Below are 22,237 nucleotides of genomic sequence, written 5' to 3' on the forward strand. Positions count from 1 at the left end.
TTCCTCATTCAAAACTTGTTTTAAAATTCTCTCATATTTTCTTCTAGTATATTTAGGGTTTTATTCTTGACTTTTTAAAAGACACCTGAATTGACATGGGACTTATCTTTTTATAAGGGATGTGGAATAGACCCAACTTAATTTTTTCCTGAATGTCTGTACAGTTGCCTAAAACCCTTTTACTGAACATTTTACTGTTCTCCTTTCAATTTGAAATGGGGACAATATTCGTATTTTTATTCATTGAATTACTGTTAGAATTAAGTGAAATAATTCATGGAAAGTGTCTAGCATGTAATACAAAATAAATAGTTAATATATGTTACCTAATGTTAATTATAACACGAGTGAATGTTCTAGTTTAATTTATGGGAAAAGCATCACCTAGGACTAAAAGTTATTTGATGTTATTCAGTGAAGTTAAGGGAAGAGGGTGGCAATGGCCTCCCTTTTACCAGTTTCCTTTGTGTTAGAAACGCACCAGCAAGGTTAAAGCCTGGCCAGTGACACAGACAAACTGCACATCATCTTGCTCCTCAAAGTAGACCCTGAGAAATCTTCGTGATGAGCGTTCTGTGATGATAGGAACAATTTTCTGTGCTGTTTATCAAATTTGTGATTAGTATGAGAATTTGACAGCACAGCTATTTTTCTCCTGTGAACACTGCATATGTGTGCGTGTGATTTTATGGTGGACATATGTCACCAGAAGAAACAGGGTGCTGCCTGCCTTCCCTCTTCCTTCTTTGACATCCTGAATCCAGGTTCCGTTGTGGTGATGGCGGGTTCATTCTGGATGCTCCTGACCCGTGTCTCTCGTCTGCAGACGCACTCTGAAGAGAGGCCATTCCAGTGCGAGGAGTGCAAGGCTCTGTTCCGGACCCCGTTCTCCTTGCAGAGACACCTGCTCATCCACAACAGTAAGTCACTGCACAGGAAGTGAGGATGACAGGGACTGCGTCACACCTGGCTCTCCTGAGCTGTAAGCATGTGGACGTCACATGCGGTCCCTGAAGTTGTGATGTAATCTGCTTGTTCTGATACTTCTGCCTTTCGTCTTTTCTTCCTTTAGACTTACTGTATTTTCCCACAGTAAGAGTAATCATTTTATGAGGCATTTTATTTTATATCATTTCTTCCCATTATTTAAAGTTTGTATATAAAAGCACTTCCTGTATTCAGTAAGGTGTCATTGAAATTTGTTCTGAAACAGACGTTTTGGTCCCTTCTAAATGTAATGATTTACATGCTAGGGTGCTGGAACTGTTTTGTGCTTTGATCTGAAGAGCATTCACGCAGGTATATGCAAGTCTCATTGAGATGGGGGTGCTACATAGTAAAGTAAATGTAGCGAATGAGGAAACGTGTCGGACTCTAAAACACACAGAATATGGTGTGATTTTATTAGCTGTCAGACTCGTCAAGTTGGAAAGGATCAGAGTACACATCTAATTTGACCTCTTAGCTTGAGGAGAATTGAGAAGGTTGAGACTCAGAAACGCAGGGACGTACACAGGACCCGGGGGCGTCAGGGCTGAGCGTCCCTGCTTTTCCTGCCAACCGCTCTGGGCTCTGACTTCTCTTGGCAGCGGCACTGATTTTCCTTTTGGTTTAAGTCACACACATCCACACCAGGTCGTCCGTCTAGCTAGCACTCACCCTTAGCGCGCTTTTTAGAACACCACACCCTTCATGGCCGTGTCTCTGAAGGAGACGCTCTGTATCAGAGAAGAAAATGCTACAGCTGAGCTGAGTTTCAAAGTGAGTCCTCTGTTCAGACGTTGAGGTAACCAGAGGTTTACTGCACGACTGCCTCTGCAATGGAAGAACCAATAGTATAACGTAGGAATATTTATAGTCCTTGCTTTTTTCACTCGAGTTATTTAATCAGTAGAACATCCTCTATAGACCAAGTTTCTATTGCTCATTAAAGTTTTGATGTTTCTGAGGAAAGCAAAATAATCAATCTTGACAATTGATTGGACAGATAAGATAGTATCTTGGAAGAAATTTTCTCTGGTCAAGTAGAAGTATCTAAAATTCAAAATAATAATGACATTAAAGATTTTGTGACTGCCGAGTGATAATGCTTAGAATGAAATGCATCTTTTCCCACAGTAAAGGTAGTGTCAGGATTTCATACCATTTTGCAGCCACCTTATAGCTCTGGAGAAGTTCTTAGCACAACTTTCCATTTTCCTTTTAAAAGCAGCTGTACATTTAAGAAATAAAATTTGTCGTGTAAGAGCAGGAATTTCCACTCCATTTCACTGTCTTTTCGTTAAGAAAAGTAACGGTTACGAGATGAATGGATGTCAGAGTAGGGATTTAGACAAGGGACCCTCCTTCATAATAATAAGACTTTTAAACTTGGCCTGTTGCTCAGGAGATTTTTCTTTGGCTAGATGGAATTTTATTTGCAGTATCAGCAAGGGATTTTTCAATAGAAGGAAACTAATACTTTGGATATCAGCCTGCTGGTTCTCATCAACGTGAGGATATGACTTAGGTGACCGAGTGTACACTGTTTGTGAATTCTGTGTTTAATGTAACTGGTCCGCACATCCGGGATCAAAGCTTTGGGAAGCTACAGTGAGACGTTTGGCGAGGAAAACCGGCTCTGACTGAGTGAGTAAATGAGTGATTTGAGGTCAAGTTAGACATCAGTTAAGGCTGGTGAGCTAACAGGATAGGAAAACCAGAAGCGGCTTAAGTAGAGATGACACAGTACTAGATCTTGTCTTACACAACACGAAAATTAAAACCCGGTTAACTTCAAAACATGAAGCCGTTGTTAGCAACTTACATCAGAACTCTGGCTCAAGAACCAAAGGGTAACTTGTCATAATTATTTTGGAAATTATTGCTATTTCCTAAGACTGAAAACTAACAGGCAGGTTACTAGCCAGCTTCTTGGCTTTAAGATAAGGAAAAGTCCTGATACATTTAAGGCAAAGACATCTCATATCAGAATTTAAAAATTCTGCTAAACTTAAACCAAGGAACTCTGGAATTGAAATACGAAAGAAGAAAGGCAAGGATTCCCTTGGTGTATCTTGGTGAGGAACCAATATTTTGATTCGCTGGATAGTTTAATGAAAATGCTTTGATAGCAGCAATCTTAGAGGATTTTTAAAAAATTTCTTTCAGTGCCCGAATAAGGTGTGGTATTAACGTTTGCAATTTTATGTGGACTGGTATTTCCTTTTACTCTCACTGGTTACACATTTTATACATATACAATGTTTAAATACATCTAAAAAGATACATAAAGACAACTAGGCCAGGATGATAACACCCTGAAACAAAAAGGCGCAAAGGCAACACACAAACAATGCTTTCAGAATCTCTAATTCCTGAGGGGATGTGACTGTGTTTTAAGCATCCGATTTCAACAGGACTCTGTAAGCAACTTTAAATTAAAGAGCTGTCATTCTATTTGAAAAGACAAAGAGAGGGTAATTTGTCTTTTCCTTTTTTCTCTTATTCCTTCTTTTTGTCTTTTCTCTTAAATTTGCTATGAAGAAATAATAGGCTCTTCACATTTCTAAGTATGTGCTGGTTATAATGGAGGGAAGTTAGAGGAGCTCGGTTGAAATTGAGGTAATTTCTTATTTAGATGTAGAAAACTATCTGTGTATTTTGTCTCACAGTGAATCTGTAAATCTGTGCTCATATAATTGTTCTCTAAGAAGGGAAAATCTGTTCAGGTACTAGTCTGTCTGAATCATATAATCATGTGCGGCATGCATTTTATAACTTCCTGAGATATCCCTGTCTTCTAATAGGGCGCATGCATTGCGTGAAATGTAGCCTTGCAGGCCTAGGCTACAGAATGAGAAGCCGGTGAAGACCTGGCAAGTACCCAGAGGCTCTGGTGTATAAACGGGGAGTTGCCACACTGGGTCCCCCGGCCCCATTCCAACTGCCTCTCCCAGGCGGCCCCCACACTGTATGAGAGCCTGGGAGGCCGAAGCCCTCCCCCTTAGCAGACTAAGGACCACTTCAGGGGCCGCCAGTCCTAACTGCTGAGACAGTCAGTGCTGAGGCAGGAAGGGGTGTCCCAGTCCGGGATGGAGGGCTGCTCTGACCCACATCTGCCCCCCAGGGCCTCCTTCCCCAGCTGGCTGCCTGGGACCAGGCCTGCCTATTCCCTGTCCACCAAAGGCCACATGGGTAGTGGTAGAATTGAGGGGAGCTAGCAGGGACCCCCAAAGCAGCTCGTTCTGCTGCACAGAGTCCTTCTGTCACCACAAGAATCTACTTACCTCAAACCCCACCATTGCCCTAGAAACTTACTTTTAGAGAAAGTTCATGGTACCTCTAGACAAATAACTAATTCAGTCCCCACATTCCAGTTAAAGAGACTGCAAATGTAAGAAGGTTAAAGGACTTTTCCTGGTCACAGTGATTTAGCAAATAAGGAGCTGAAATTCGTTGTGAAAAATGACCTTTTATGGTTACGGTAACTTGTTAGAGCCATAAAGCTAACTTTTGGGGGAAAACACGACTAAATCTGCTGAAGGGGAGTTAGTAGGACCCTGCTATTGCATCTTATTTTTCTCTGATTTGACCTTTTAATTTTTGAAGGTGAGAGGACTTTCAAGTGTCCTCACTGTGATGCTACCTTTAAAAGGAAGGATACCTTAAACGTTCACGTCCAGGTGGTCCACGAGAGACACAAGAAATACAGGTGTGAGCTGTGCAATAAGGCGTTTGTTACACCTTCAGTGCTTAGAAGTCATAAGAAAGTAAGTGGAAGCCTGCTGTGAGCTTGGATGGGTTACATATTTAAGCGTGTATGTTAATTATCATGCGGTAATCAATTTTATATTAAATGCTGTGGCTATTGTACAGAATGCTGCAGTGAACAGAGGCGTACAGGTATCTTTTTTCAATTAGTGTTTTCATTTCCTTTGGATAAATATCCAAAAATGGAATTGTGGATCATATGGTAGTTCTAGGTTTAACTTTTTGAGGAACCTCCACACTGTTTTCCGTAGCGGCTGCACCAATCTGCAATCCCACCAACAGTGCATGAGGGTTCCCTTTTCTCCACATTCTTGCCAGCACTTGTTGTTTATTGACTTTTTGATAAGAGACATTCTAACAGGTGTGAGGTGTCAACGCTTGCTTTTGATGATACTCATTCACCTTTCCTTATTATTTATTTATTTTTTAAGCCCAGATTAAAGGTAGGTTGAGGGCAGGAATGTGCTTTCAAATTGACTGCTCAAATTAACACCTGCTGATTTTGAAGGTCAAGTCAGATTTATATTCCTCTTTGCTTTGCGGCAAAATTTGTCCAGTCAGACAAGCATAATGCAAGTAACAGATTACTTTATTGAGATTAATTCGGTTTTGAAGTGTTAAATACACACAAAGTATGTGAAAAATGCTTCTAAGGAAATGTTTCTTGGCAGCAGTCAAGGGCAGCTGTAGCCCCATTTTGACTATGTGGTTTTGCTAGCATATAATGGTTTTGTATGACTTACTCTTTTTTAGATGGGGGCTCCATAAAGGTTTAAAAAGTAAACTGCAGAATTATTTTCAAATTAACACTAATGTATGATTCCAAGCATTTTTTTTTTTTTTTTAACCAGTGGGAATACCCATGATAAATGGTTTAAAACCTCATTGTAATATTAAATCATTTTAATGAAACATAATCCTGGAAAAAAGGATTTACCATTGTCACAGGCGCTTAATCATCTTTACCTGATTTTTTATGTTTACCCTCTACCCTTTCTATTCCATTCCATGTAGACACATACAGGAGAAAAGGAGAAAATCTGCCCATACTGTGGTCAGAAATTCGCCAGCAGTGGGACCCTAAGAGTTCACATCCGGAGTCACACAGGTACGTGGACTGTAACTGGTGATGAAAATAACTCGGAGAAAGCAAATTCTTCCAAGACGAGGAATACTGTAATATTACAAAATACCTCCCAGATTCAGAATTCATCTTAGCTGTTTTCTTTCCCATAAAGTTTTGTAAAATCTAATTTCTTACTCTGGAAAATATTTGAATAAATATACTTTTCTCAAACTAAGTTAAATACCTAAAGTGGAAACAATTGGATTAATGTTTGGTTGTGATATACCTGTGACTTAATGTATACATGATTCTAATGGGTGGAATCACACTTTCACTTTTTATAGAAGGCTAAGGACCTACTCTTAAAAATCCCTTTGTGTAAAGCTCAAAAGGTGGTAGTTTTTTCAGAGGTGGTGTCGTATGGTGCCTCAGATCATCTCAATGAACTTTTCCGCTTCTGTTCCGTGAAAATCCATTGGTGGGTCCTGTGCTTTGAATGATCTGTTACCCACGTGTGATTCTGTAACACGACGCACAGGCAGGGCGTCTCCGTGTGTCCCTGATCTCTAGTCTCGTCTACCTCCAAGCATATGGGAGCAGATACAAGTTTCCCAAAATTCTAGACTTTCCTCGATTTCTCTAATTCTTATATTTGGTAAAAAAAAAAAAATACTATCATCTCTCTCCCCTCCCCCCCCCTTTTCTTCCTTCCTTCCTTCCTCCCTTCCTTCCTTCCCGCCTCCCTCCCTCTCTTCCTTCTTTAAAATGACAGGCTCACTTATTTTCAAAAAACTAATGTTCACCAAATACCCAAGTCTGAATCACCATAATTTGTCTGTCAGTCATTTTGTTTCAAGTAAAACTGATGTTCCGTGAAAAAAGCTGCCAGTTCAGCTCACAACTCAGTCACACACGTGCTTTTCCTTGAGACAACGTTCACAGGTCAGGATGCATCACAAATGCTTACTTCCCATTTTATCACAAAGAACAATAAAGAGATGCCCTGTCCGTTTTGTTGATGAGGTTGATCCTACAGGAACTGGAATAATTACAACAATTGTGTGTAGCATTTTATAGTCTTCTGCACTACGTCACTGAGCAGACACCGGGAGGCTCCGCTGTGGTTGCACGTACACGTCTCTTCTCAGCTGTGACATGGTGCTTTGTTCAGGTTCCACGACTGGGGTCTAAGCTGACAGGCTGGGCAGCTCAGGCTCAAGGTTGTAGTCAGTCCCGTGGAAGGAGGGACGCTCTCTTGGATAGTCCCTGAGTGAACTCTTTCCCAGCCAGTGTGAGAGGTTTCTAAACATTCTCATTTTCTTGATGACGAAGCAGAGACTTAGAGAAGCAAATGACCTGTCCAGTCAAGGGCATCGCATCCAAGTGTTTTCACTCCAAATCCTATTTTCTTTTCGTGTTGTTTCCTCTTTTATGCTACAGAGCTGTTATAATTACCACAATAATTGCAAAATGCTGCAAGTTCTCCAGTATCAAAGATGAGGAATGAAATTCCAAAAATCATATTATTTCCGTAGCATGAAAGTTGTATGCTTTGGAGCCAAATGAAAGGTGTTTAATTTTTTTTCTTTTCTTAACATTCACATGTCCATTTACTCCTGAGTTACCTTTATGGTGAACAGTAACATACAGAGTAAATGATGATGTAATTTAGTTTCACCAGATCTCTTTTTTAAAAATGGACTTTGTTTTTTTAGAGCAATTTTTGGTTCACAGTAAAATTAGAAGGTACAGAGATTTCCCTGTCTCCGTCCCAAACACACACAGCCTTCCCCACTATCAACATCCCCAACCAAGGGGTACCTTCGTTGCAACTGATGAGCCTACATGGACATTATAATCACCCAAAGTCCATAGTCACTCTCGGTGTTGTACAGCCTGTGGCTTTGGACACATTTATAATGACATGTATCCATCATTACAGTACCATACAGAGTAATTTCACTGCCGTAGACATTCTCTGTGCTCTGCCTAGTCACACTTCAACCCCCTACCCCAGGCGGCCATTGAAATTTTTACTGTCTCCATAGTTCTTTTTGTTTTTTGTTTTCCACAGAATGCTATGTAGACAGATTACTTTTTTTTATTTCTAGGAAATGGTTACTAATTGATAGGCCTTTTAGTGAGGTGGTTGTACATTTGAATACATGGCAATGTGATGAGATTTTTATAGAGGTATTAGCCTTTTCGTTGTTTTCCCATTATGTTGAAGGAAGCGATTTCATTTCGTTTTCATAGGTAGTATTCACACTGTCCATCCGTGTTTTGGGGAAGCAAATTCTCCTTTATAACATCAAATGGCAGCAAGTTTTGTGAGAGGAAGTATGACTCCAGTCGATGTTCATTCCTTCCAGGTTGCCAATTGGTATCTTTCATCATTTCCTGTCTGGTGTAGTGACAGTCTTGTTTTGTGTAGTGTTACAGGCCATTCCCTTCATATGAACTATCTCAGGATGGGTCTGTCTTTATTGGCTCATGACTAATGGTCATTCTCTAAGACAGTGATAACTTAGCTATTGGATTACTACCTGTCTGTTAGTTCTGGGAGGAATCTTCGTATTTATGTCTCTGTTAAAATTTTTTGTTAATAGTGTTTAAAGAAAAAGTTTAAGAAATTCCTCCAGTTCCTTCACGCTTTGATTGATGTTCTCCTTTACTTCCTTAAATAACCAATCAGTTGTGTGCTTGCTTTACCTTCTTTCTTCTGTCTCCTCCTTCTCCCTCCTCTGTTCCCATTACAACCATCCTAGGGTGCAGTCTGACCAAACTTTGGTTTTTCCATTAACTTTGAAATATTATTTTTCATAGACTCTGTGTCTACTCCTTCTTCATAATTAGGTATTAGAATAAAGCCATGCACAGCAAGTGTGCACAAGACGTCTGCTTTCATATTAAAATACAATAGTCTTGACTTTTAGAATAGAAAGGGATTTCAGGAAGTTTCTAGTTCAAGCCTCTTAACTGAACTAATGCCCACAATGCAGTGTTTTGCTGAGGTGACGCAGCTTATGTGCTGGAACTAAAGTGAGGCTTTAACGCTTCCCAATGCAACTGGTATTTTTATTTCTTATTCTTTAACATACGACGTAATGCTAACTGTTGCTCTTGAACTTTCCGTAGACTGACTTGCATTCTTTCCATAATGTTTGATGACATTATCTTGTCGCTGTATCAACCAACTGAGGATAATCATCTTGACTTGGAAGCTTGACGGTCTGTAGTTTGTTACTTAGGGTCTAACAGAACTGAACTCCACACGTGGAGGAACTTTCCCACCACAGAATCAACTGGCTGTCATACCTTATTGTTTAATACCTGGTTCAGATTGAGAGTATGGAACCTGGAGTCAGCTTAGGGACTTTCGAACTCCATTGTAGTTCTTTCCTCCCTGCACAGGACTCAGTAAATTGCTCAGCCTTCATAGCTTACTTTCCTCCTCTGAAACCCAGGGGCGATAATAGTCCCAGCAGCCTAGCGTGGTTTCCTGGAACAAATGAAGGTGTATGTAAAGAGCGCAGAGCGCCTGGCCTCACGGATGCCTGCTGTAACGGCATCCTCGCTGATGCCCTTGTCGCTGGGGGTTTTGTTTTGGTTCCTACCTGTATTGACTCACAAGTATGCGCAACGCCTGGCTATCCGGTCTGACTCTCTTTCCTGTTTCATCATCCTCATCTCTTTTCATAACCTTTCGCAGCAGCATATGCATCATCTACAGAACATAGATGAGGGTTTGCTGTCAAAAGGCCAGTTTGAGGTGAGTGAGGGTCAGTGAAAGTGCATGTTTCAGGCTGTGCCTGGCGAGCCACTCTGTAATCCATCACCCGCTTTCCTATGCTCGAATGGCAGAGACGGCACTCTGTGGGTCAGCTGAGATAGCAGAGCACATTCTCCTGTTGCTTTATAGCTTCTCGGGGTCAGTGAGAGCTGGGGTTAATTCTGCAAGAGAATCCACAGGCTGTGACATGAATTCCATCAGTTGTTCATAAATTATGAAAGAAATTCTAGGAACCGCTTTTGGGGTTTTAAAGCTCTGGGCCAGAAGGTTAATTACTTGCCTACAGTTCCAACCAACTTTCCGTGTTAATAGGTACCGGCTGTGTTGGCCCTTCTGTTCTAGGCTTGCTTGCACACTGTTATTTGAATGTAGTAATAAATCACTGTCCTAGGAAATACTTAAATATTTTTAGTAAATACCTGTAATCAGCTTAGAAATAAAGGATCGCTATATTACGATTCAATTATCCTTGGATTTTAGTCACTGATTTTTCTTTCTTCTCTAATACTTTTCCTAAAGGAATTTATTCACATTTTAGAATATTTGTTCACAATTATATTTATAAATAATTATAAATAACTATAGTGACAATTATTAATGAACAAAAATGGAAAATTAACAAAGTAATTATAAACACACATGAAAATTGGAAGCATGTTTTTCACATTTTTATGAGAATTAGATAACCTTCATATGTTGAAAGGGAATTTATTTTGTAATATTTATTTTCTAAGTGGTTAATTACTAACATAAGGCCAAATCAAATATTCTCTTACCTGAGGTAATCTAAGAGTTAACAGGGTATTTGAGGGTAAAATTTGCATAGAAATACCTCAAATTTTCCTTAAGAAGTCTTATTCATAGGTAAAGTCTTACAATACGTGATTTTTTCCCCTCTGTTTTTTTGACACTTCAAATAATTTCTGATCACCAAATATATCATGGAATGTACTGTTCCTTCCTTTTCTTTTTTTCATTTCTGTCCTCGGCTCCTCTCAGTTGAATTTGGGTTAGTGACAAGTTAAGACAGTCATTTTGACTTTCATTGATAGTATGATTTTCTATTTTTTCAAAGATATCAAAGACCCTAATTTTTTGAATGCAAAAATTATAGTGCTTCTGTCAAGGTGTGTCATAGGCTGGGACATGAGGTGCAGAGGGAAGATTGAGGGAGTAACATTTGTCTTAGAAGACAGTGTTATGAGCAATCACCAAATGAATTATTAATATAGTCACAGAGACTAATAAGATGGATAATTTAAAATATAGCATCGTTTATGTAACGTTTTATGATTTCTTTATTTTTTAATATACTGGGGTCCTCAAAAAGGGCAATAGTTGTCATCACTGTACTTAATCAGCTTTATCTGTTGGTAAATTGTTAGATAATATCACTCATAGATACCCTTATTCAGTTGGGACCACCACTGTTCTCCGATTTTGCCTGATACGTGCTTTCTGCTACTGTTGCTAACATCTTCCCCCAGGAACGACTCTCTGTTCTTTTTCTGCAACTCTGAATTGAGCTTCACGTCTGGGGAGGGTTTTACAGCTTCCCTAGTTTTTGAGGAAGAGCATCATTTTCTGGGTTTCTTGAAGCTCAGAGTTATGTTCTCTCGTTTCTTCCTCACTAACACTAACGGAAACCCCTCTGGTGCAGGTTCCTTGGTTTAACTGCTTCGTCCCTCCGCGACCGCAGTTCACAAACTGTGCTCGTAAATACTGGGTGAAATAAAAGCTGTGGTGAAATTCCTAAAACGGGACACTGCTGGGTGAAAGTACTAATGATTGTCCCACCAAAGTCTGACTTGCTAACGAGAAAACCAAAGCAACCATCACCTAACCTTGTGTCTCTTCCCTACCTGACTCTAACGTGTCCCTTCACAGAGTGGTGTGGACAGCTCACCAAGGCGTTTCTCTTTTTGGTCAGAACCTTGAAAATTTTGCCAGTGTCTCGATCATTCAGATGTCTCTCCTATTGGTGCGACAGTCCCCTTTGCTTCTGTCCACACTCACCCCAAAGGCCCCGGGTGGCCGTCCTGCTCCCTGCAGACACATCACACGTAACAGGCGTCATTTACACACCTTGCTGGCCCAAAACAGTGTCTTGAGTAGGGAATCTTTTACTTTCTCTCCCTAGATAATCATATTGTAAAATTATTCATTAACTCTTGTCTTTTTTTATTCTGCATCTCATATTCTGTTGGCAGCAGTAAAACTCAGTTTTTGTTTTGCCTTCAACCTGTGAATAGGTCTGGCTTTTCAATCTTTGAGACAAGAAAGTGAGCACATGGGCCTGCAATTCCTGCTTCCCACTGAACCCCACTTGATTTGCCGTCTCTTCACAATGAGGGAGGGATACGGTCACTGTAAGATTCGTACGGAAAAGGATGTAGCTTTTACTTTTTTGTAGCTCCATCCATGGAACCTCGCATTTAAAAAAAACAACTTGTTTTGATTCAGGTAGTAAAAGTATTTTGAGAAGTAAAGGTCTTCTCATTTAGTCACTTGCTGATTTTTATATTTTATTGCTCATTTCCTTATAAAAGTAGATTCTTTAAACTTTTAAAAGTAGAGTAGCTCCATAAATACTCTAGGAGCAAATGTCAAGTTCAGATTTTTGTTGTCTTTCTTTCAAAGATGGTGTCCTCGGGGGTTTAACTCTTTAGATCAAGTGATATTCTGAAGGATTTGATTAGCAGGCGTGTTCCAAGAGTAACAACGTGGGGTACAGTGAGGTCAGTGGGGTTTCATGGCTTTTGCTGCACAAGAAAAAAGTATTTCAATTCACAGCAAAGTGCCAAGAATGAACTTGAGCTACTCCCATTTGTCCGTGTAGCGTTTCACTTCTCTCTGTGGTCTACTTGTAATTTCTAGACGCCCCAGAAGTTGAGGGGGTTGGAATGGTGCAATTGGAAAAGCAATTGGGTGGTGCTTGCACGATTATGTTTTTTGGTTTAATTTTCATTTAGAATGAGTCACTTTGATATTTCGAACAATTTCCTTTGTCCACAGAAGCAAAATAAGCCGGTCCCATGATATTTGTGGAAAACAAATATGAAGTTCTTCTAAAGAATTCCCACATAATATGTATATTTTAAACTTCAACCACTTGGAACCATCTTAGAGTATTTTTTATGGAACATACACTGTTAGCGTTTGCTTTTTTTGTTTGAAAGTTGCCATCTCCAAAACGGATTTTTGTTGGAAAACACAAAGTAAAAAGTAAAACTGTAACTCCAAAATCTTTAAACATTATTTAATTTAACTTAATTGTTTAAATATTTAATTTGGTTCATTGAAAGTAAGAGTTTGGCTTTATTTCATCTTAGGTTAAATTTTCTGTGTTTGCATCTTTTCAGAGAATTATGAGAGTGCTCTGAAATCTACATAGCTTTAAAAAAATTCTATCTGACAAAATAAAACTTAAAATTATTAAAATGCTTTCTGAAAATTGTAATAAAAAATCTCTTAAAAGGTATACATTATAACCCAGCAATCCCTCTCCTGGGTATCTACCCAAAAAATCTGAAAACATTTATACATAAAGACACGTGTGCTCCAATGTTCATTGCAGCTTTGTTTACGGTGGCCAAGACATGGAAACAACCGAAATGTCCTTCGATAGATGAATGGATAAAGAAGTTGTGGTATATAAACACAATGGAATACTATTCAGTGGTAAGAAAAGATGATATAGGAACATTTGTGACAACATGGATGGATCTTAAGAGTATAATGCTAAGCGAAATAAGTCAGACAGAAAAAGCAGAGAACCATATGATTTCACTGATATGTGGTATATAGACCAAAAACAACAAAAGAACAAGACAAGCAAATGAGAAACAAAAACTCATAGACACAGACAATAGTTTAGTGGTTACCAGAGGGTAAGGGGGGTGGGGGGTGGTAGATGAGGGTAAAGGGGATCAAATATATGGTGATGGAAGGAGAACTGACTCTGGGTGATGAACACACAATGGGATTTATAGATGATGTAATACAGAATTGTACACCTGAAATTATGTAATTTTACTAACAATTGTCACCCCAATAAATCTTTTAAAAAAAGGTTTACATTATATATTAAACTTTCCTGTTTGCTTAAAAATCTTTGAAAACATGCTAGGCTCATTTGATGTACACTTTTTAAGTTGTGGTTATATATATATATATATATATATATATATATATATATATATATATATATCACAATTTATCACTTTAACCATTTTGTAGAGTTTTCAATTTTCCAGATTGATCATAATCATTTTTACTCAATCTGTTGCATTCGATGTATTTAAAAGCGTGAAATAAAATCTGATCTCTGAGTCCTCTGACTTAGTGGTCAGTACATGTCTTAAATTCAATCCATACTCTAATTTAAGAAATCCAGATGCGGAATTTAAGAATATCAAAGTTTGTATGATTTTTCTTTATTAGTTTCCTGTTATGTAAACAAAGATCTTTAGAGAGGATTTGTGTCAGGATGTTGGATGTTGGGATGGCCGTGTGACAATAGATGGATAGTCAGTGAGTAGGTGGCTTTAGGAACCTTGTGTCACGAAGATCCATGCTCACCGTCACTCCCCCCACAAACAGAAGATGCCGTTTTACTACGAATATGTTCATGCTTTGGTGAGGGCCAGAGTTTTTCTGACATCTTTAACATTACAATGCATAAAACAATGGTAACATCAAGAAATTATTATTCTAATGGCATATATTAAACCAGAATCTGATTTTTTTCCTATTGTTTTTAGCCATATTTGCCAGTGCATGGTTGTCAATAATGCATTTGCTTTGCCAAAGACTCAAGGTGACTTGTTTGGGGACCAGGCTAGATTCTGGTAAAGTGTTCCATGTGACATCTAAAGGTCCCTTTTCATTACCACTAGCTGCTTGTGAAAGGCCAATCTCCGATTTTCTGGAGCCTTTTTCTGAACATGTCCTTGTACATTTCAGATATTGTTAAGCTACTTCCACCTCAGGTGGCTCTGAATATTTAGAGGCACTTATTTTAAGCCCAGTCGGATAAAATAATTCAAATTCAAAGAGGAAGTGTTACCAAAAAAGTGTGCTTGAAAATTGTTAAATTGGCAACAGGGAACTACATTCATTCAGTTTTTATGCCTTTCTCAAGATGTCAGCTCGGCACTTCTCCTGCCCACTCCACAGGTCTTTCTTAAACCCGTCTCCTTGCTTTCTTTTCTTCATATAATTTATCAGTATCTGAAATTATCGTGTGTGTTTTTCTTTAACGTATGCTTGTCTTTCTCATTACACTGGTAAAATAGAAGACACAGTAATTCTGTGAATCGGTCCGTAACTCCATTCCCAAAGCCCAGGTCAGTAACTAGAAGATGGTAGGTGCTCGAAAAATAACAATTGAATGAATGACTCAAGTAGCTTCATGAGTATCCAGTTTGTGGCACCTTTCAAAGTCAACTTAAAATCAAACCTTTGCAGTTGCCAGTGTTTTCCTGTGTGTTCCTTGATGTGTTTGAAGAAAACACAAGTGGGTTTTAATGTTACTCAGTGGAAGCACATAATTTGAAGAAAGAAGCAGATGCAAAGAGCTCATCTATTTTCCTTAGTTAAGTGAAAAACATTTTGCTGTTCTGTTCGCATCAGTATTGTTTGTGCCACTGTGCTCGTTAAATCTGACGACCGGTAGCTAAATCGTATCATGTGGTGTGTGATATTTGCCGGTATTGTATTTCACTTCTCAGTGTTGAAGGTGATTAGCTCTATGTAGTTCTCCAGCCTCAGCTTCACATTATGTCAGGATTTGCAATCACTTGGGACTTGCTTTGAGACACAACACACATTCCCCACTTTTTCCTGATGAGCTTTGGTAACTGGACGAATGCCTCCATCTACCAGGCAGAAAGATCTGGTTAATGTTAACTGTCATTGCAAGAAGCAGAGTTTCTGTCAATAACATTAAAAAGTCTAACCTACTGTACACAAAATACTAGCCATATTATTAATGTATAGTATGTGATGGCATATAGTTAAGGGTTAGGGTTTAATTCTGATTCCATCATTCGATAGCTGCATCACTTTGAGCAAATTATCCTTTTGGTATCTTGCTCTCTTCATTTGTAAACTAGGGATATGCTACCTAGATCATAATGTTGTTGCAAGAATGAAAATTGCTGTTATTCATTAAGCATCATAAACAGAACAGAGGCTGATCGTAGGTGCTATAAGTTTCAGCTGTTGTTAACAATTGTTTCCACTTTAGATGGGGTTTTAGTTCCATTTTATTAGCTAATTTTCAGCTTAACTAATTTGCATGCTAGTCAGAATTTGAGCACTGATTTGCCCAAACAAAGTGAAGACAGTGGCTGAATCTGCCAGAGATACTAGAAATGAGTGGCTCTTAGGGTTTGCATCGCTTTGTGCACAGAACCTGTGGACCGGCAGTGTCCTAAGAAAGAAAGATGCGTCTTCTTAGAGTTCACTCAGACTCAAGGCTACTTCCTGTTCAGACCAGGGTAATTTTCTGCGTAGACAAAATATTTTCTTCAAACGTAGCCATCACAGTAATTTCAGATAATGAAGGAACGTAGCATACGCATACTGTGAGAGACACCCAGGAACGACAGCTTGTCTTTAATAGACTGGTTAAGTGAATGCCTTTAATAGTTAGGAATACACTGACTTCTCCAGATTATCCCAGCGTCTGAGTGTGGGGGCAGCAAAGGCTTTGTGCTTGGAGTCTGAGCAAGGCAGGGATGACCTGACCAGGCTCCAACCAGAAGAGCAGAGGGGCAGCAGTGGAGCGCAGGGTCCAGGCGGGTCTGCAGAGCACACACCCTTGTTTTCCCACACATTCCTTTTATCAAAGTCATTTAGTGACACCCTGTAAAACTGGACCTCTGTTCTGGGCCAGTAGAATAAATGGGTGGAGTTGCGGGTACCCGGTGTCCCAAACGCGCCAGCTCAGCGCCACTGGCTCTCCGGGCAGCAGTGGGATGGGATGCAAATCCAGCTGTCTACACTTTCCGGTTTCTGTCCTGAGTGTGTACACGGTCCCAGGAGCAGCAGACAAATGTGAGTGACGGTCATTGCCGCCATGATGACGAGGTTATTGCATTAGTTTGCTGTGGTAACGACGCATCACAAAGTGAGTAGCTTAAACAGTAAACCTCTGTCTTCTAACAGTTCTGGAGGCTGGAAATGAGAGACCAGAGGGAGTCGGCAGCCCCCCGCCTCTCCACCAAGGTGTTTCCCTCTTCATGTGGCGTTATCCCTCTGTGTCTCTGTCTTCACATGGCTGTCTTCTTAAAAGGACACCAGTCATACCAGATTACGGGCCCGCATTATTCCAGTCACATGTGCCAGGCCCTATTTTCAAATGAGGTCACATTCTGAGGTCCTGGGGTCAGGACTTCAACATGTGGATTTCGGGGGGCGCAATTCAATCCAGGATAGGTGACCATATCTTTTTATTGTCCTAATTGGGACACTTGTGACTGTGAAAGGGAGCATTGATTCAGGATAAGCAGTATGAGCTGAGACTGCCTCAGGCAAACCCGAATACATGGCCACTGTACCTATGAGGTGGACATAATTTACCTCATTTTTGGAGGCTCGGTGAGGTGAAATATCTTTCTCAGAGTTAGGATTGGAATGACAAGCAGTATTCAAGCTCCTCAGGACAATCAGATTCCAAAAAGGGAGGCAAGGCCATGCTTTTAAAAGAAGTTAACCTTTTCATGGTGATAGAGGAAATTTAGCGATTATGAAAGAAAATAATAGCATAGCCTACTAGATGAGGCTTAATTAGCATCTAAATTACTTGATAACTGCATTCTTTGATTTTGTTTGCTGGCTATTCTGTTGGTGCTGGAGAGCAAAACCACACATAAGTTATGTGACATGAAGAGTAGCTGTAAACGAAAGACAGACAGAAGTTTTGTATTTGCTAAAGGAAAATATTTTATGTGTTGGTCTTTGATTGCAACCAGGGTCTAGCATCTGCCATGTCAGTATTTAAATGAGGGAATAAATAGTGATTTGGAGTAACTGTCCTTTGTATGATTAGACTGACTGGAGGGCAGCTTCAGATTCCTCCTGGAGATTAACTTTTGTCACATTTTTGTCACATTTTGTCACATTTCAAAGTAGAACATTTTAAAACAATGTGATGTGTATATGTATGCTTGCTTGTTTTGTATAATGGCTTCACTGTTTTCTAGATAACCTCTAGATGAGAGGTCCTTGCTTTTATCAGAAAGTGTGGATCAACTACTACTTAGTTTAATTACCAATGGTTCTGTTTAACATGTACCAATTCTATGAAATGGTTTGGAAACTCATCATCCTGAGATAGAATATGAAATCCTTTTTTTTTCTAAACCAACTGCCCACGAAGCAATTGAAGACCCTCAGAATGAGCAGTACAGTGACAGAACAATCAGAGTCACGGCCAGGCCACTGCTGGCATTGCCAGGGTGTCTGCCCCGCTGTACATGCAGGGCGGTGGGGACAGGGTCCGGGTGCGGGAGGAGGGTGATGGCACATGCTCGCTTTGCTGCCTCACGTTTTGCTGCCATGAAGCCTTCCTGTTTTGTAGGTGAGCGTCCTTACCAGTGCCCTTACTGTGACAAAGGATTCAGCAAAAATGACGGACTGAAAATGCACATTCGGACTCACACCAGGGTAAGGTTACAGCCTGTCATTCATATTGCTCATAAAAACCATACTTCTTTAGAAAATATTTAGGTTTACATGAGAAAATAAAGGTGACATATCACCTTTATATATAAAAATTGTATGTTTATATTTATGATGGACATTTAGGGATTTGTTTTGAAAGACAAAGCAACGAAAGAAACAAAAATCCAAATCCCGAAAGAGTCCCCATTCTTTGAACTGTGACTCCATTTTCAGGGGTAGTAGGAGTTATAACTGACAAACTGACAAACACCCTGTGACATTTTAACACTAACAGATGAGAAGGTGCTGTCTTGCAGGGTAGTTGACAGTGAGAGGAACGCCCTTGAATAGAGGTGAGTCTGTCAGCGTGTGGTCATTCATACGCATGAACAGGTATATTTGCAAGAAAGCTGTGGAAAATCCTGGAAATGGTTGGGAGGGGTGGAAGTCAAGGAAGGACAGCTCCCTGCTTTGCAGGCGTGCCCGGTGCGTCAGTCTTTTTTCCCAGGGTGCTCTTTGTTCCTCGGCTGTACTCTTCCCTCCCTGACGGCCGTCATTCTGTTGTAGATGGCTTTCCCAGGCGCAAGCATCTGCCTCACATGCTGTAACCAATGTGAGCAGCTCCCCCTCCATCCAGCTCGTTTCTTAGCCCACTGTTCAGTTCGGGGCACAATTAGATTCTTTCTATGAACTTGCCATGGGAAAACTGGATGTTGTTTTCAATAGCTCTTCTTGGTTTTGCTCCATCCATCATTTCACTGCATCCTCTTTCTCAGAGTTCCTTTAAAGTGTGGCCTTTAATGGGCTTACGGTCTATATAGAAAAGACATTTTCAAAACTTAAGAGCCATGCCTCATCCCCTTAAGAGCAATTCAAATTCGGGCCTCTCCTGGATTTCACTTTTACCTTAGCTGTAACATAAAAACTTGAGAGAAAACACATAATGATGATATCCTTTCCAGTATAGTAATGCTTTAGCCTTCCACTTCACTTCTGTGGGCCGTAAAAGCTACCCTCCAAGGTTCTTAAGAAAGTTCTCTTCTGGTTTTTGTGGTGGAGGAGAGAGGCCGCCTGTCTGCTCATTAAAGCAAACCCACAGCAGGTTTGTCATTCTGATTTATAATATCATGCCTGTCTTGTACGAACATTAGAAACTGGAGAAACTCCAAAACGTTAAATGGCTCCATGAACAGGAAAGGGTTAGGCAGATATTACTGCTCAGAATAATAGGATTTAAATGTACGTATTCAAAATACTTATTTTACAGTGAGCCTTATTCAAGAGGTGGGAGTTAGTTTCAGTGTGGCTGTTATTTTATGTGTGTGTGCAGTGGTCACAGTGGTCAATAATGTGTTTTAAAGATGCCGACGTACACGCAGCGGCCCTGGGTCCTCTTGTCAGACTGGAGATGTTACCAGAGCCTTTGCCCCTGGGTCCCTGTGACACTGTGTCCTGTGCTTACTGTCACAGACATAGTTACGCCACAGAAGAGGCCGTTTCAGTCACTTCAGGAAAAGGAGACCATTTGGGTTTTCCCAGGAAAGTGTGTGATTTCCAATTCAACTAACTTGTGTTTTACTTTATTTTCATCTGAAGTTTATTCATTAGAATGACACAAATAGTTGAAATAAATGCAAAGCCCAGCAGGGATATGCCAGGTCCCGTTCTGGTCCTTCACATTTACGAGTTCATTGAAGGCTCCCGGCAATTCAGCCACGCCTGGAACAATTGATCCCTTTGTAAATATGAGAAACTGAGGCACAAGCGAGTCAAGAGCAGAGTGGGGACTGGAACCCAGGCCAACGGGCGCAGAGAACACCCGCTCACCTACTACAGACGTTGGGCTTTTATTCTGATCTACTTTCCTGGGTTTTCTCAAATGAAACCAAAGGCAGTAATGGCCCCACATTTGTAAGTCTCGTGTTCACATGAATATTTGAGCCTTGACTCAGGGATCCTGAAGCTGCCTCAAGGTGCCCAGGTGCAGGCTGGTACCTTTGCAGCAGGTTGTACCGCTCATTGCTCATGAGGATGGCCGACCTGGCCTTGACTCCGGCGACCCCCTGGGCCTGGACTTCAGACAGACCCCCACACAGCTGGTGGAGAGGTCCAGCAGGAAACAGGGTCAGGAAACACCAGCCTTGAGGGTTGGGCCTCGGACTCTGCTTTCATTTTTCATTTTTCATTTTTCTTTTTCTTTATTTTTCTAAGATTTTATTGGGGAAGGTGAACAGGACTCCACTGGGGAAGAGTGTGCACCTCCAGGACCTTTTCTAAGTCAAGTTATCGCCCCTTTAATCCCAGTTGTGGAGGACGCTGTTCAGCTCCAGGTCCAGTTGCCGTTGTTAGTCTCAGGGGGTGACTCCCTCGCGGGATTCGAACTGGCAACCTTGTGGTTGAGAGGACTCACTCTAACCAACTGAGCCATCCGGGAGCTCAGCGGCAGTTAGTATTTGGATAGCTCTAATTTCAGATATTTTTTTGTCCCATTTCAAAAGCTAACTTTCATTCCATTACAACAATAACAAAAACTGTATCATTCAGCAAGTTACATCTTTAAGGTTTGGTGGGTCTACACAAAATGCCACGCCAGGCCGGTTCCTGCGTGGACGCCTCAGGGAGAGGACTCAGTCCTGTCACTCTGGGTATTGTTTATGGGGTGCAGCAAGGGACCACGTGGGGGAGATAATTCTGCTAAAGGCCTACTTTTACTAGAAGGCTGAACAGTCATTCAGTCTTTCTTGGAGAGGCCAGGCCTGGTCATTCATTCATTTCCTTCAATATATTTTCCTTATTTTTAGTTTTCAGCACGCTGACTGTGTTGTACTAGATGTGTTTTTCTCTGTATTCATCCTGCTCCGTGTGTGCTATTATTATTAGTTAGTAACAGTAGTTTCACTTGTTTCTCCCGACCCACTCTGGCGGTGGCAGCCTCTTTCCCTGAGCTCGAACAGAGACGCAGCAGTTCTGTGCTCCATCTTGGTGACTGTTTAGCTAACCTGCTTGTCCCATGACCTTCATCCACAGAATACCTCATGACGTTGGGTTCCAAACAGTGACGTGGATACCCAGCTTTTCTCCTTGTTAGGGAGGGGGTGACATTCTCTGTAGCTTCCCACATCCCGAGACCAGTAACGGATTCGCAGCTGTCTAGGTTTGCCACGATCCCTTCTTCCACTTAATGGCTGTAGATTCATTTTCTGTTCCTTGGCAGCTGATGGAAACAGAAGTCCTTACTCGGCACGTCCAGGTATCACCGCCTTTCAGCCAGGGAAGCACCCCACTTACAGGCCGCAGGCCACGGGCCGTGTGTACACGGGGCCCTGCCCCCCAAGGTGCAGAGGTCAGGCTCCGGCTGAGGTCTTGCATTGGGAGCCTTTCGGGGCTGTCAAGGTCCTCACCCTGTCTGCCATGTCTCCTTCCCCTCGTGGGCTTTGTCTTTGCCTGGGGGATGGAGAAAACAGCTTTTGGGGGAATCAGAGCCTCTTTGGGGGCAATTTTCATACTGTGGACACTGCGGCTTGAAACCAAGACTTTTTAAAACAACCTCAAGAGGAAATACGAATTTTCCCAGGGCTTTTAGGCTTGGAAATGCTCCCAACGTACTGCCAAACCCCCTCTCTGTATGCCTGCGGTCTGTCTGACAGGTCTGCTGACTCCCCAGATCCGTCTGAGGCAGACAAATGTCAGTGGCTTAACTCTGTGTGGAACGTCTCAAGTCCATCGAGTACATCGCACTTAGGGACAATAGATCCCCTGGAAATCATGGGCTGTGGGTTTTCTTCTCTCGGGCGCATTGAGCCAGAACACTCGCTGTCAGGGAGCTGGGGACATGCTCACAAGTATCCATTTTGAAGCATCAGCTTCAAAAGAAACTGTTGTTTGTGTCCATTTACCACAGAAAGCTTCACGTCTTGTTTAATCACTTTTGATTTTCAACACGAAAAGCACCTGGA

General features: G+C 41.0%; 1 protein-coding gene across 1 annotated transcript in view; it reads left to right on the forward strand.

Annotated features, from left to right (window-relative positions):
* Positions 1-22,237, forward strand: part of PRDM5 (PR/SET domain 5) — a 120,108-nt gene that overhangs the window by 70,680 nt on the left and 27,191 nt on the right. Inside the window, 4 exon segments of the mRNA XM_074338556.1 lie at positions 827-920; positions 4,591-4,751; positions 5,767-5,860; positions 18,199-18,284. Coding sequence (XP_074194657.1) covers positions 827-920; positions 4,591-4,751; positions 5,767-5,860; positions 18,199-18,284 — 435 coding nt within the window.

The sequence above is a fragment of the Rhinolophus sinicus genome, linkage group LG07 (genome assembly GCF_036562045.2).
Source record: "Rhinolophus sinicus isolate RSC01 linkage group LG07, ASM3656204v1, whole genome shotgun sequence".
Lineage (NCBI taxonomy): Eukaryota > Metazoa > Chordata > Mammalia > Chiroptera > Rhinolophidae > Rhinolophus > Rhinolophus sinicus.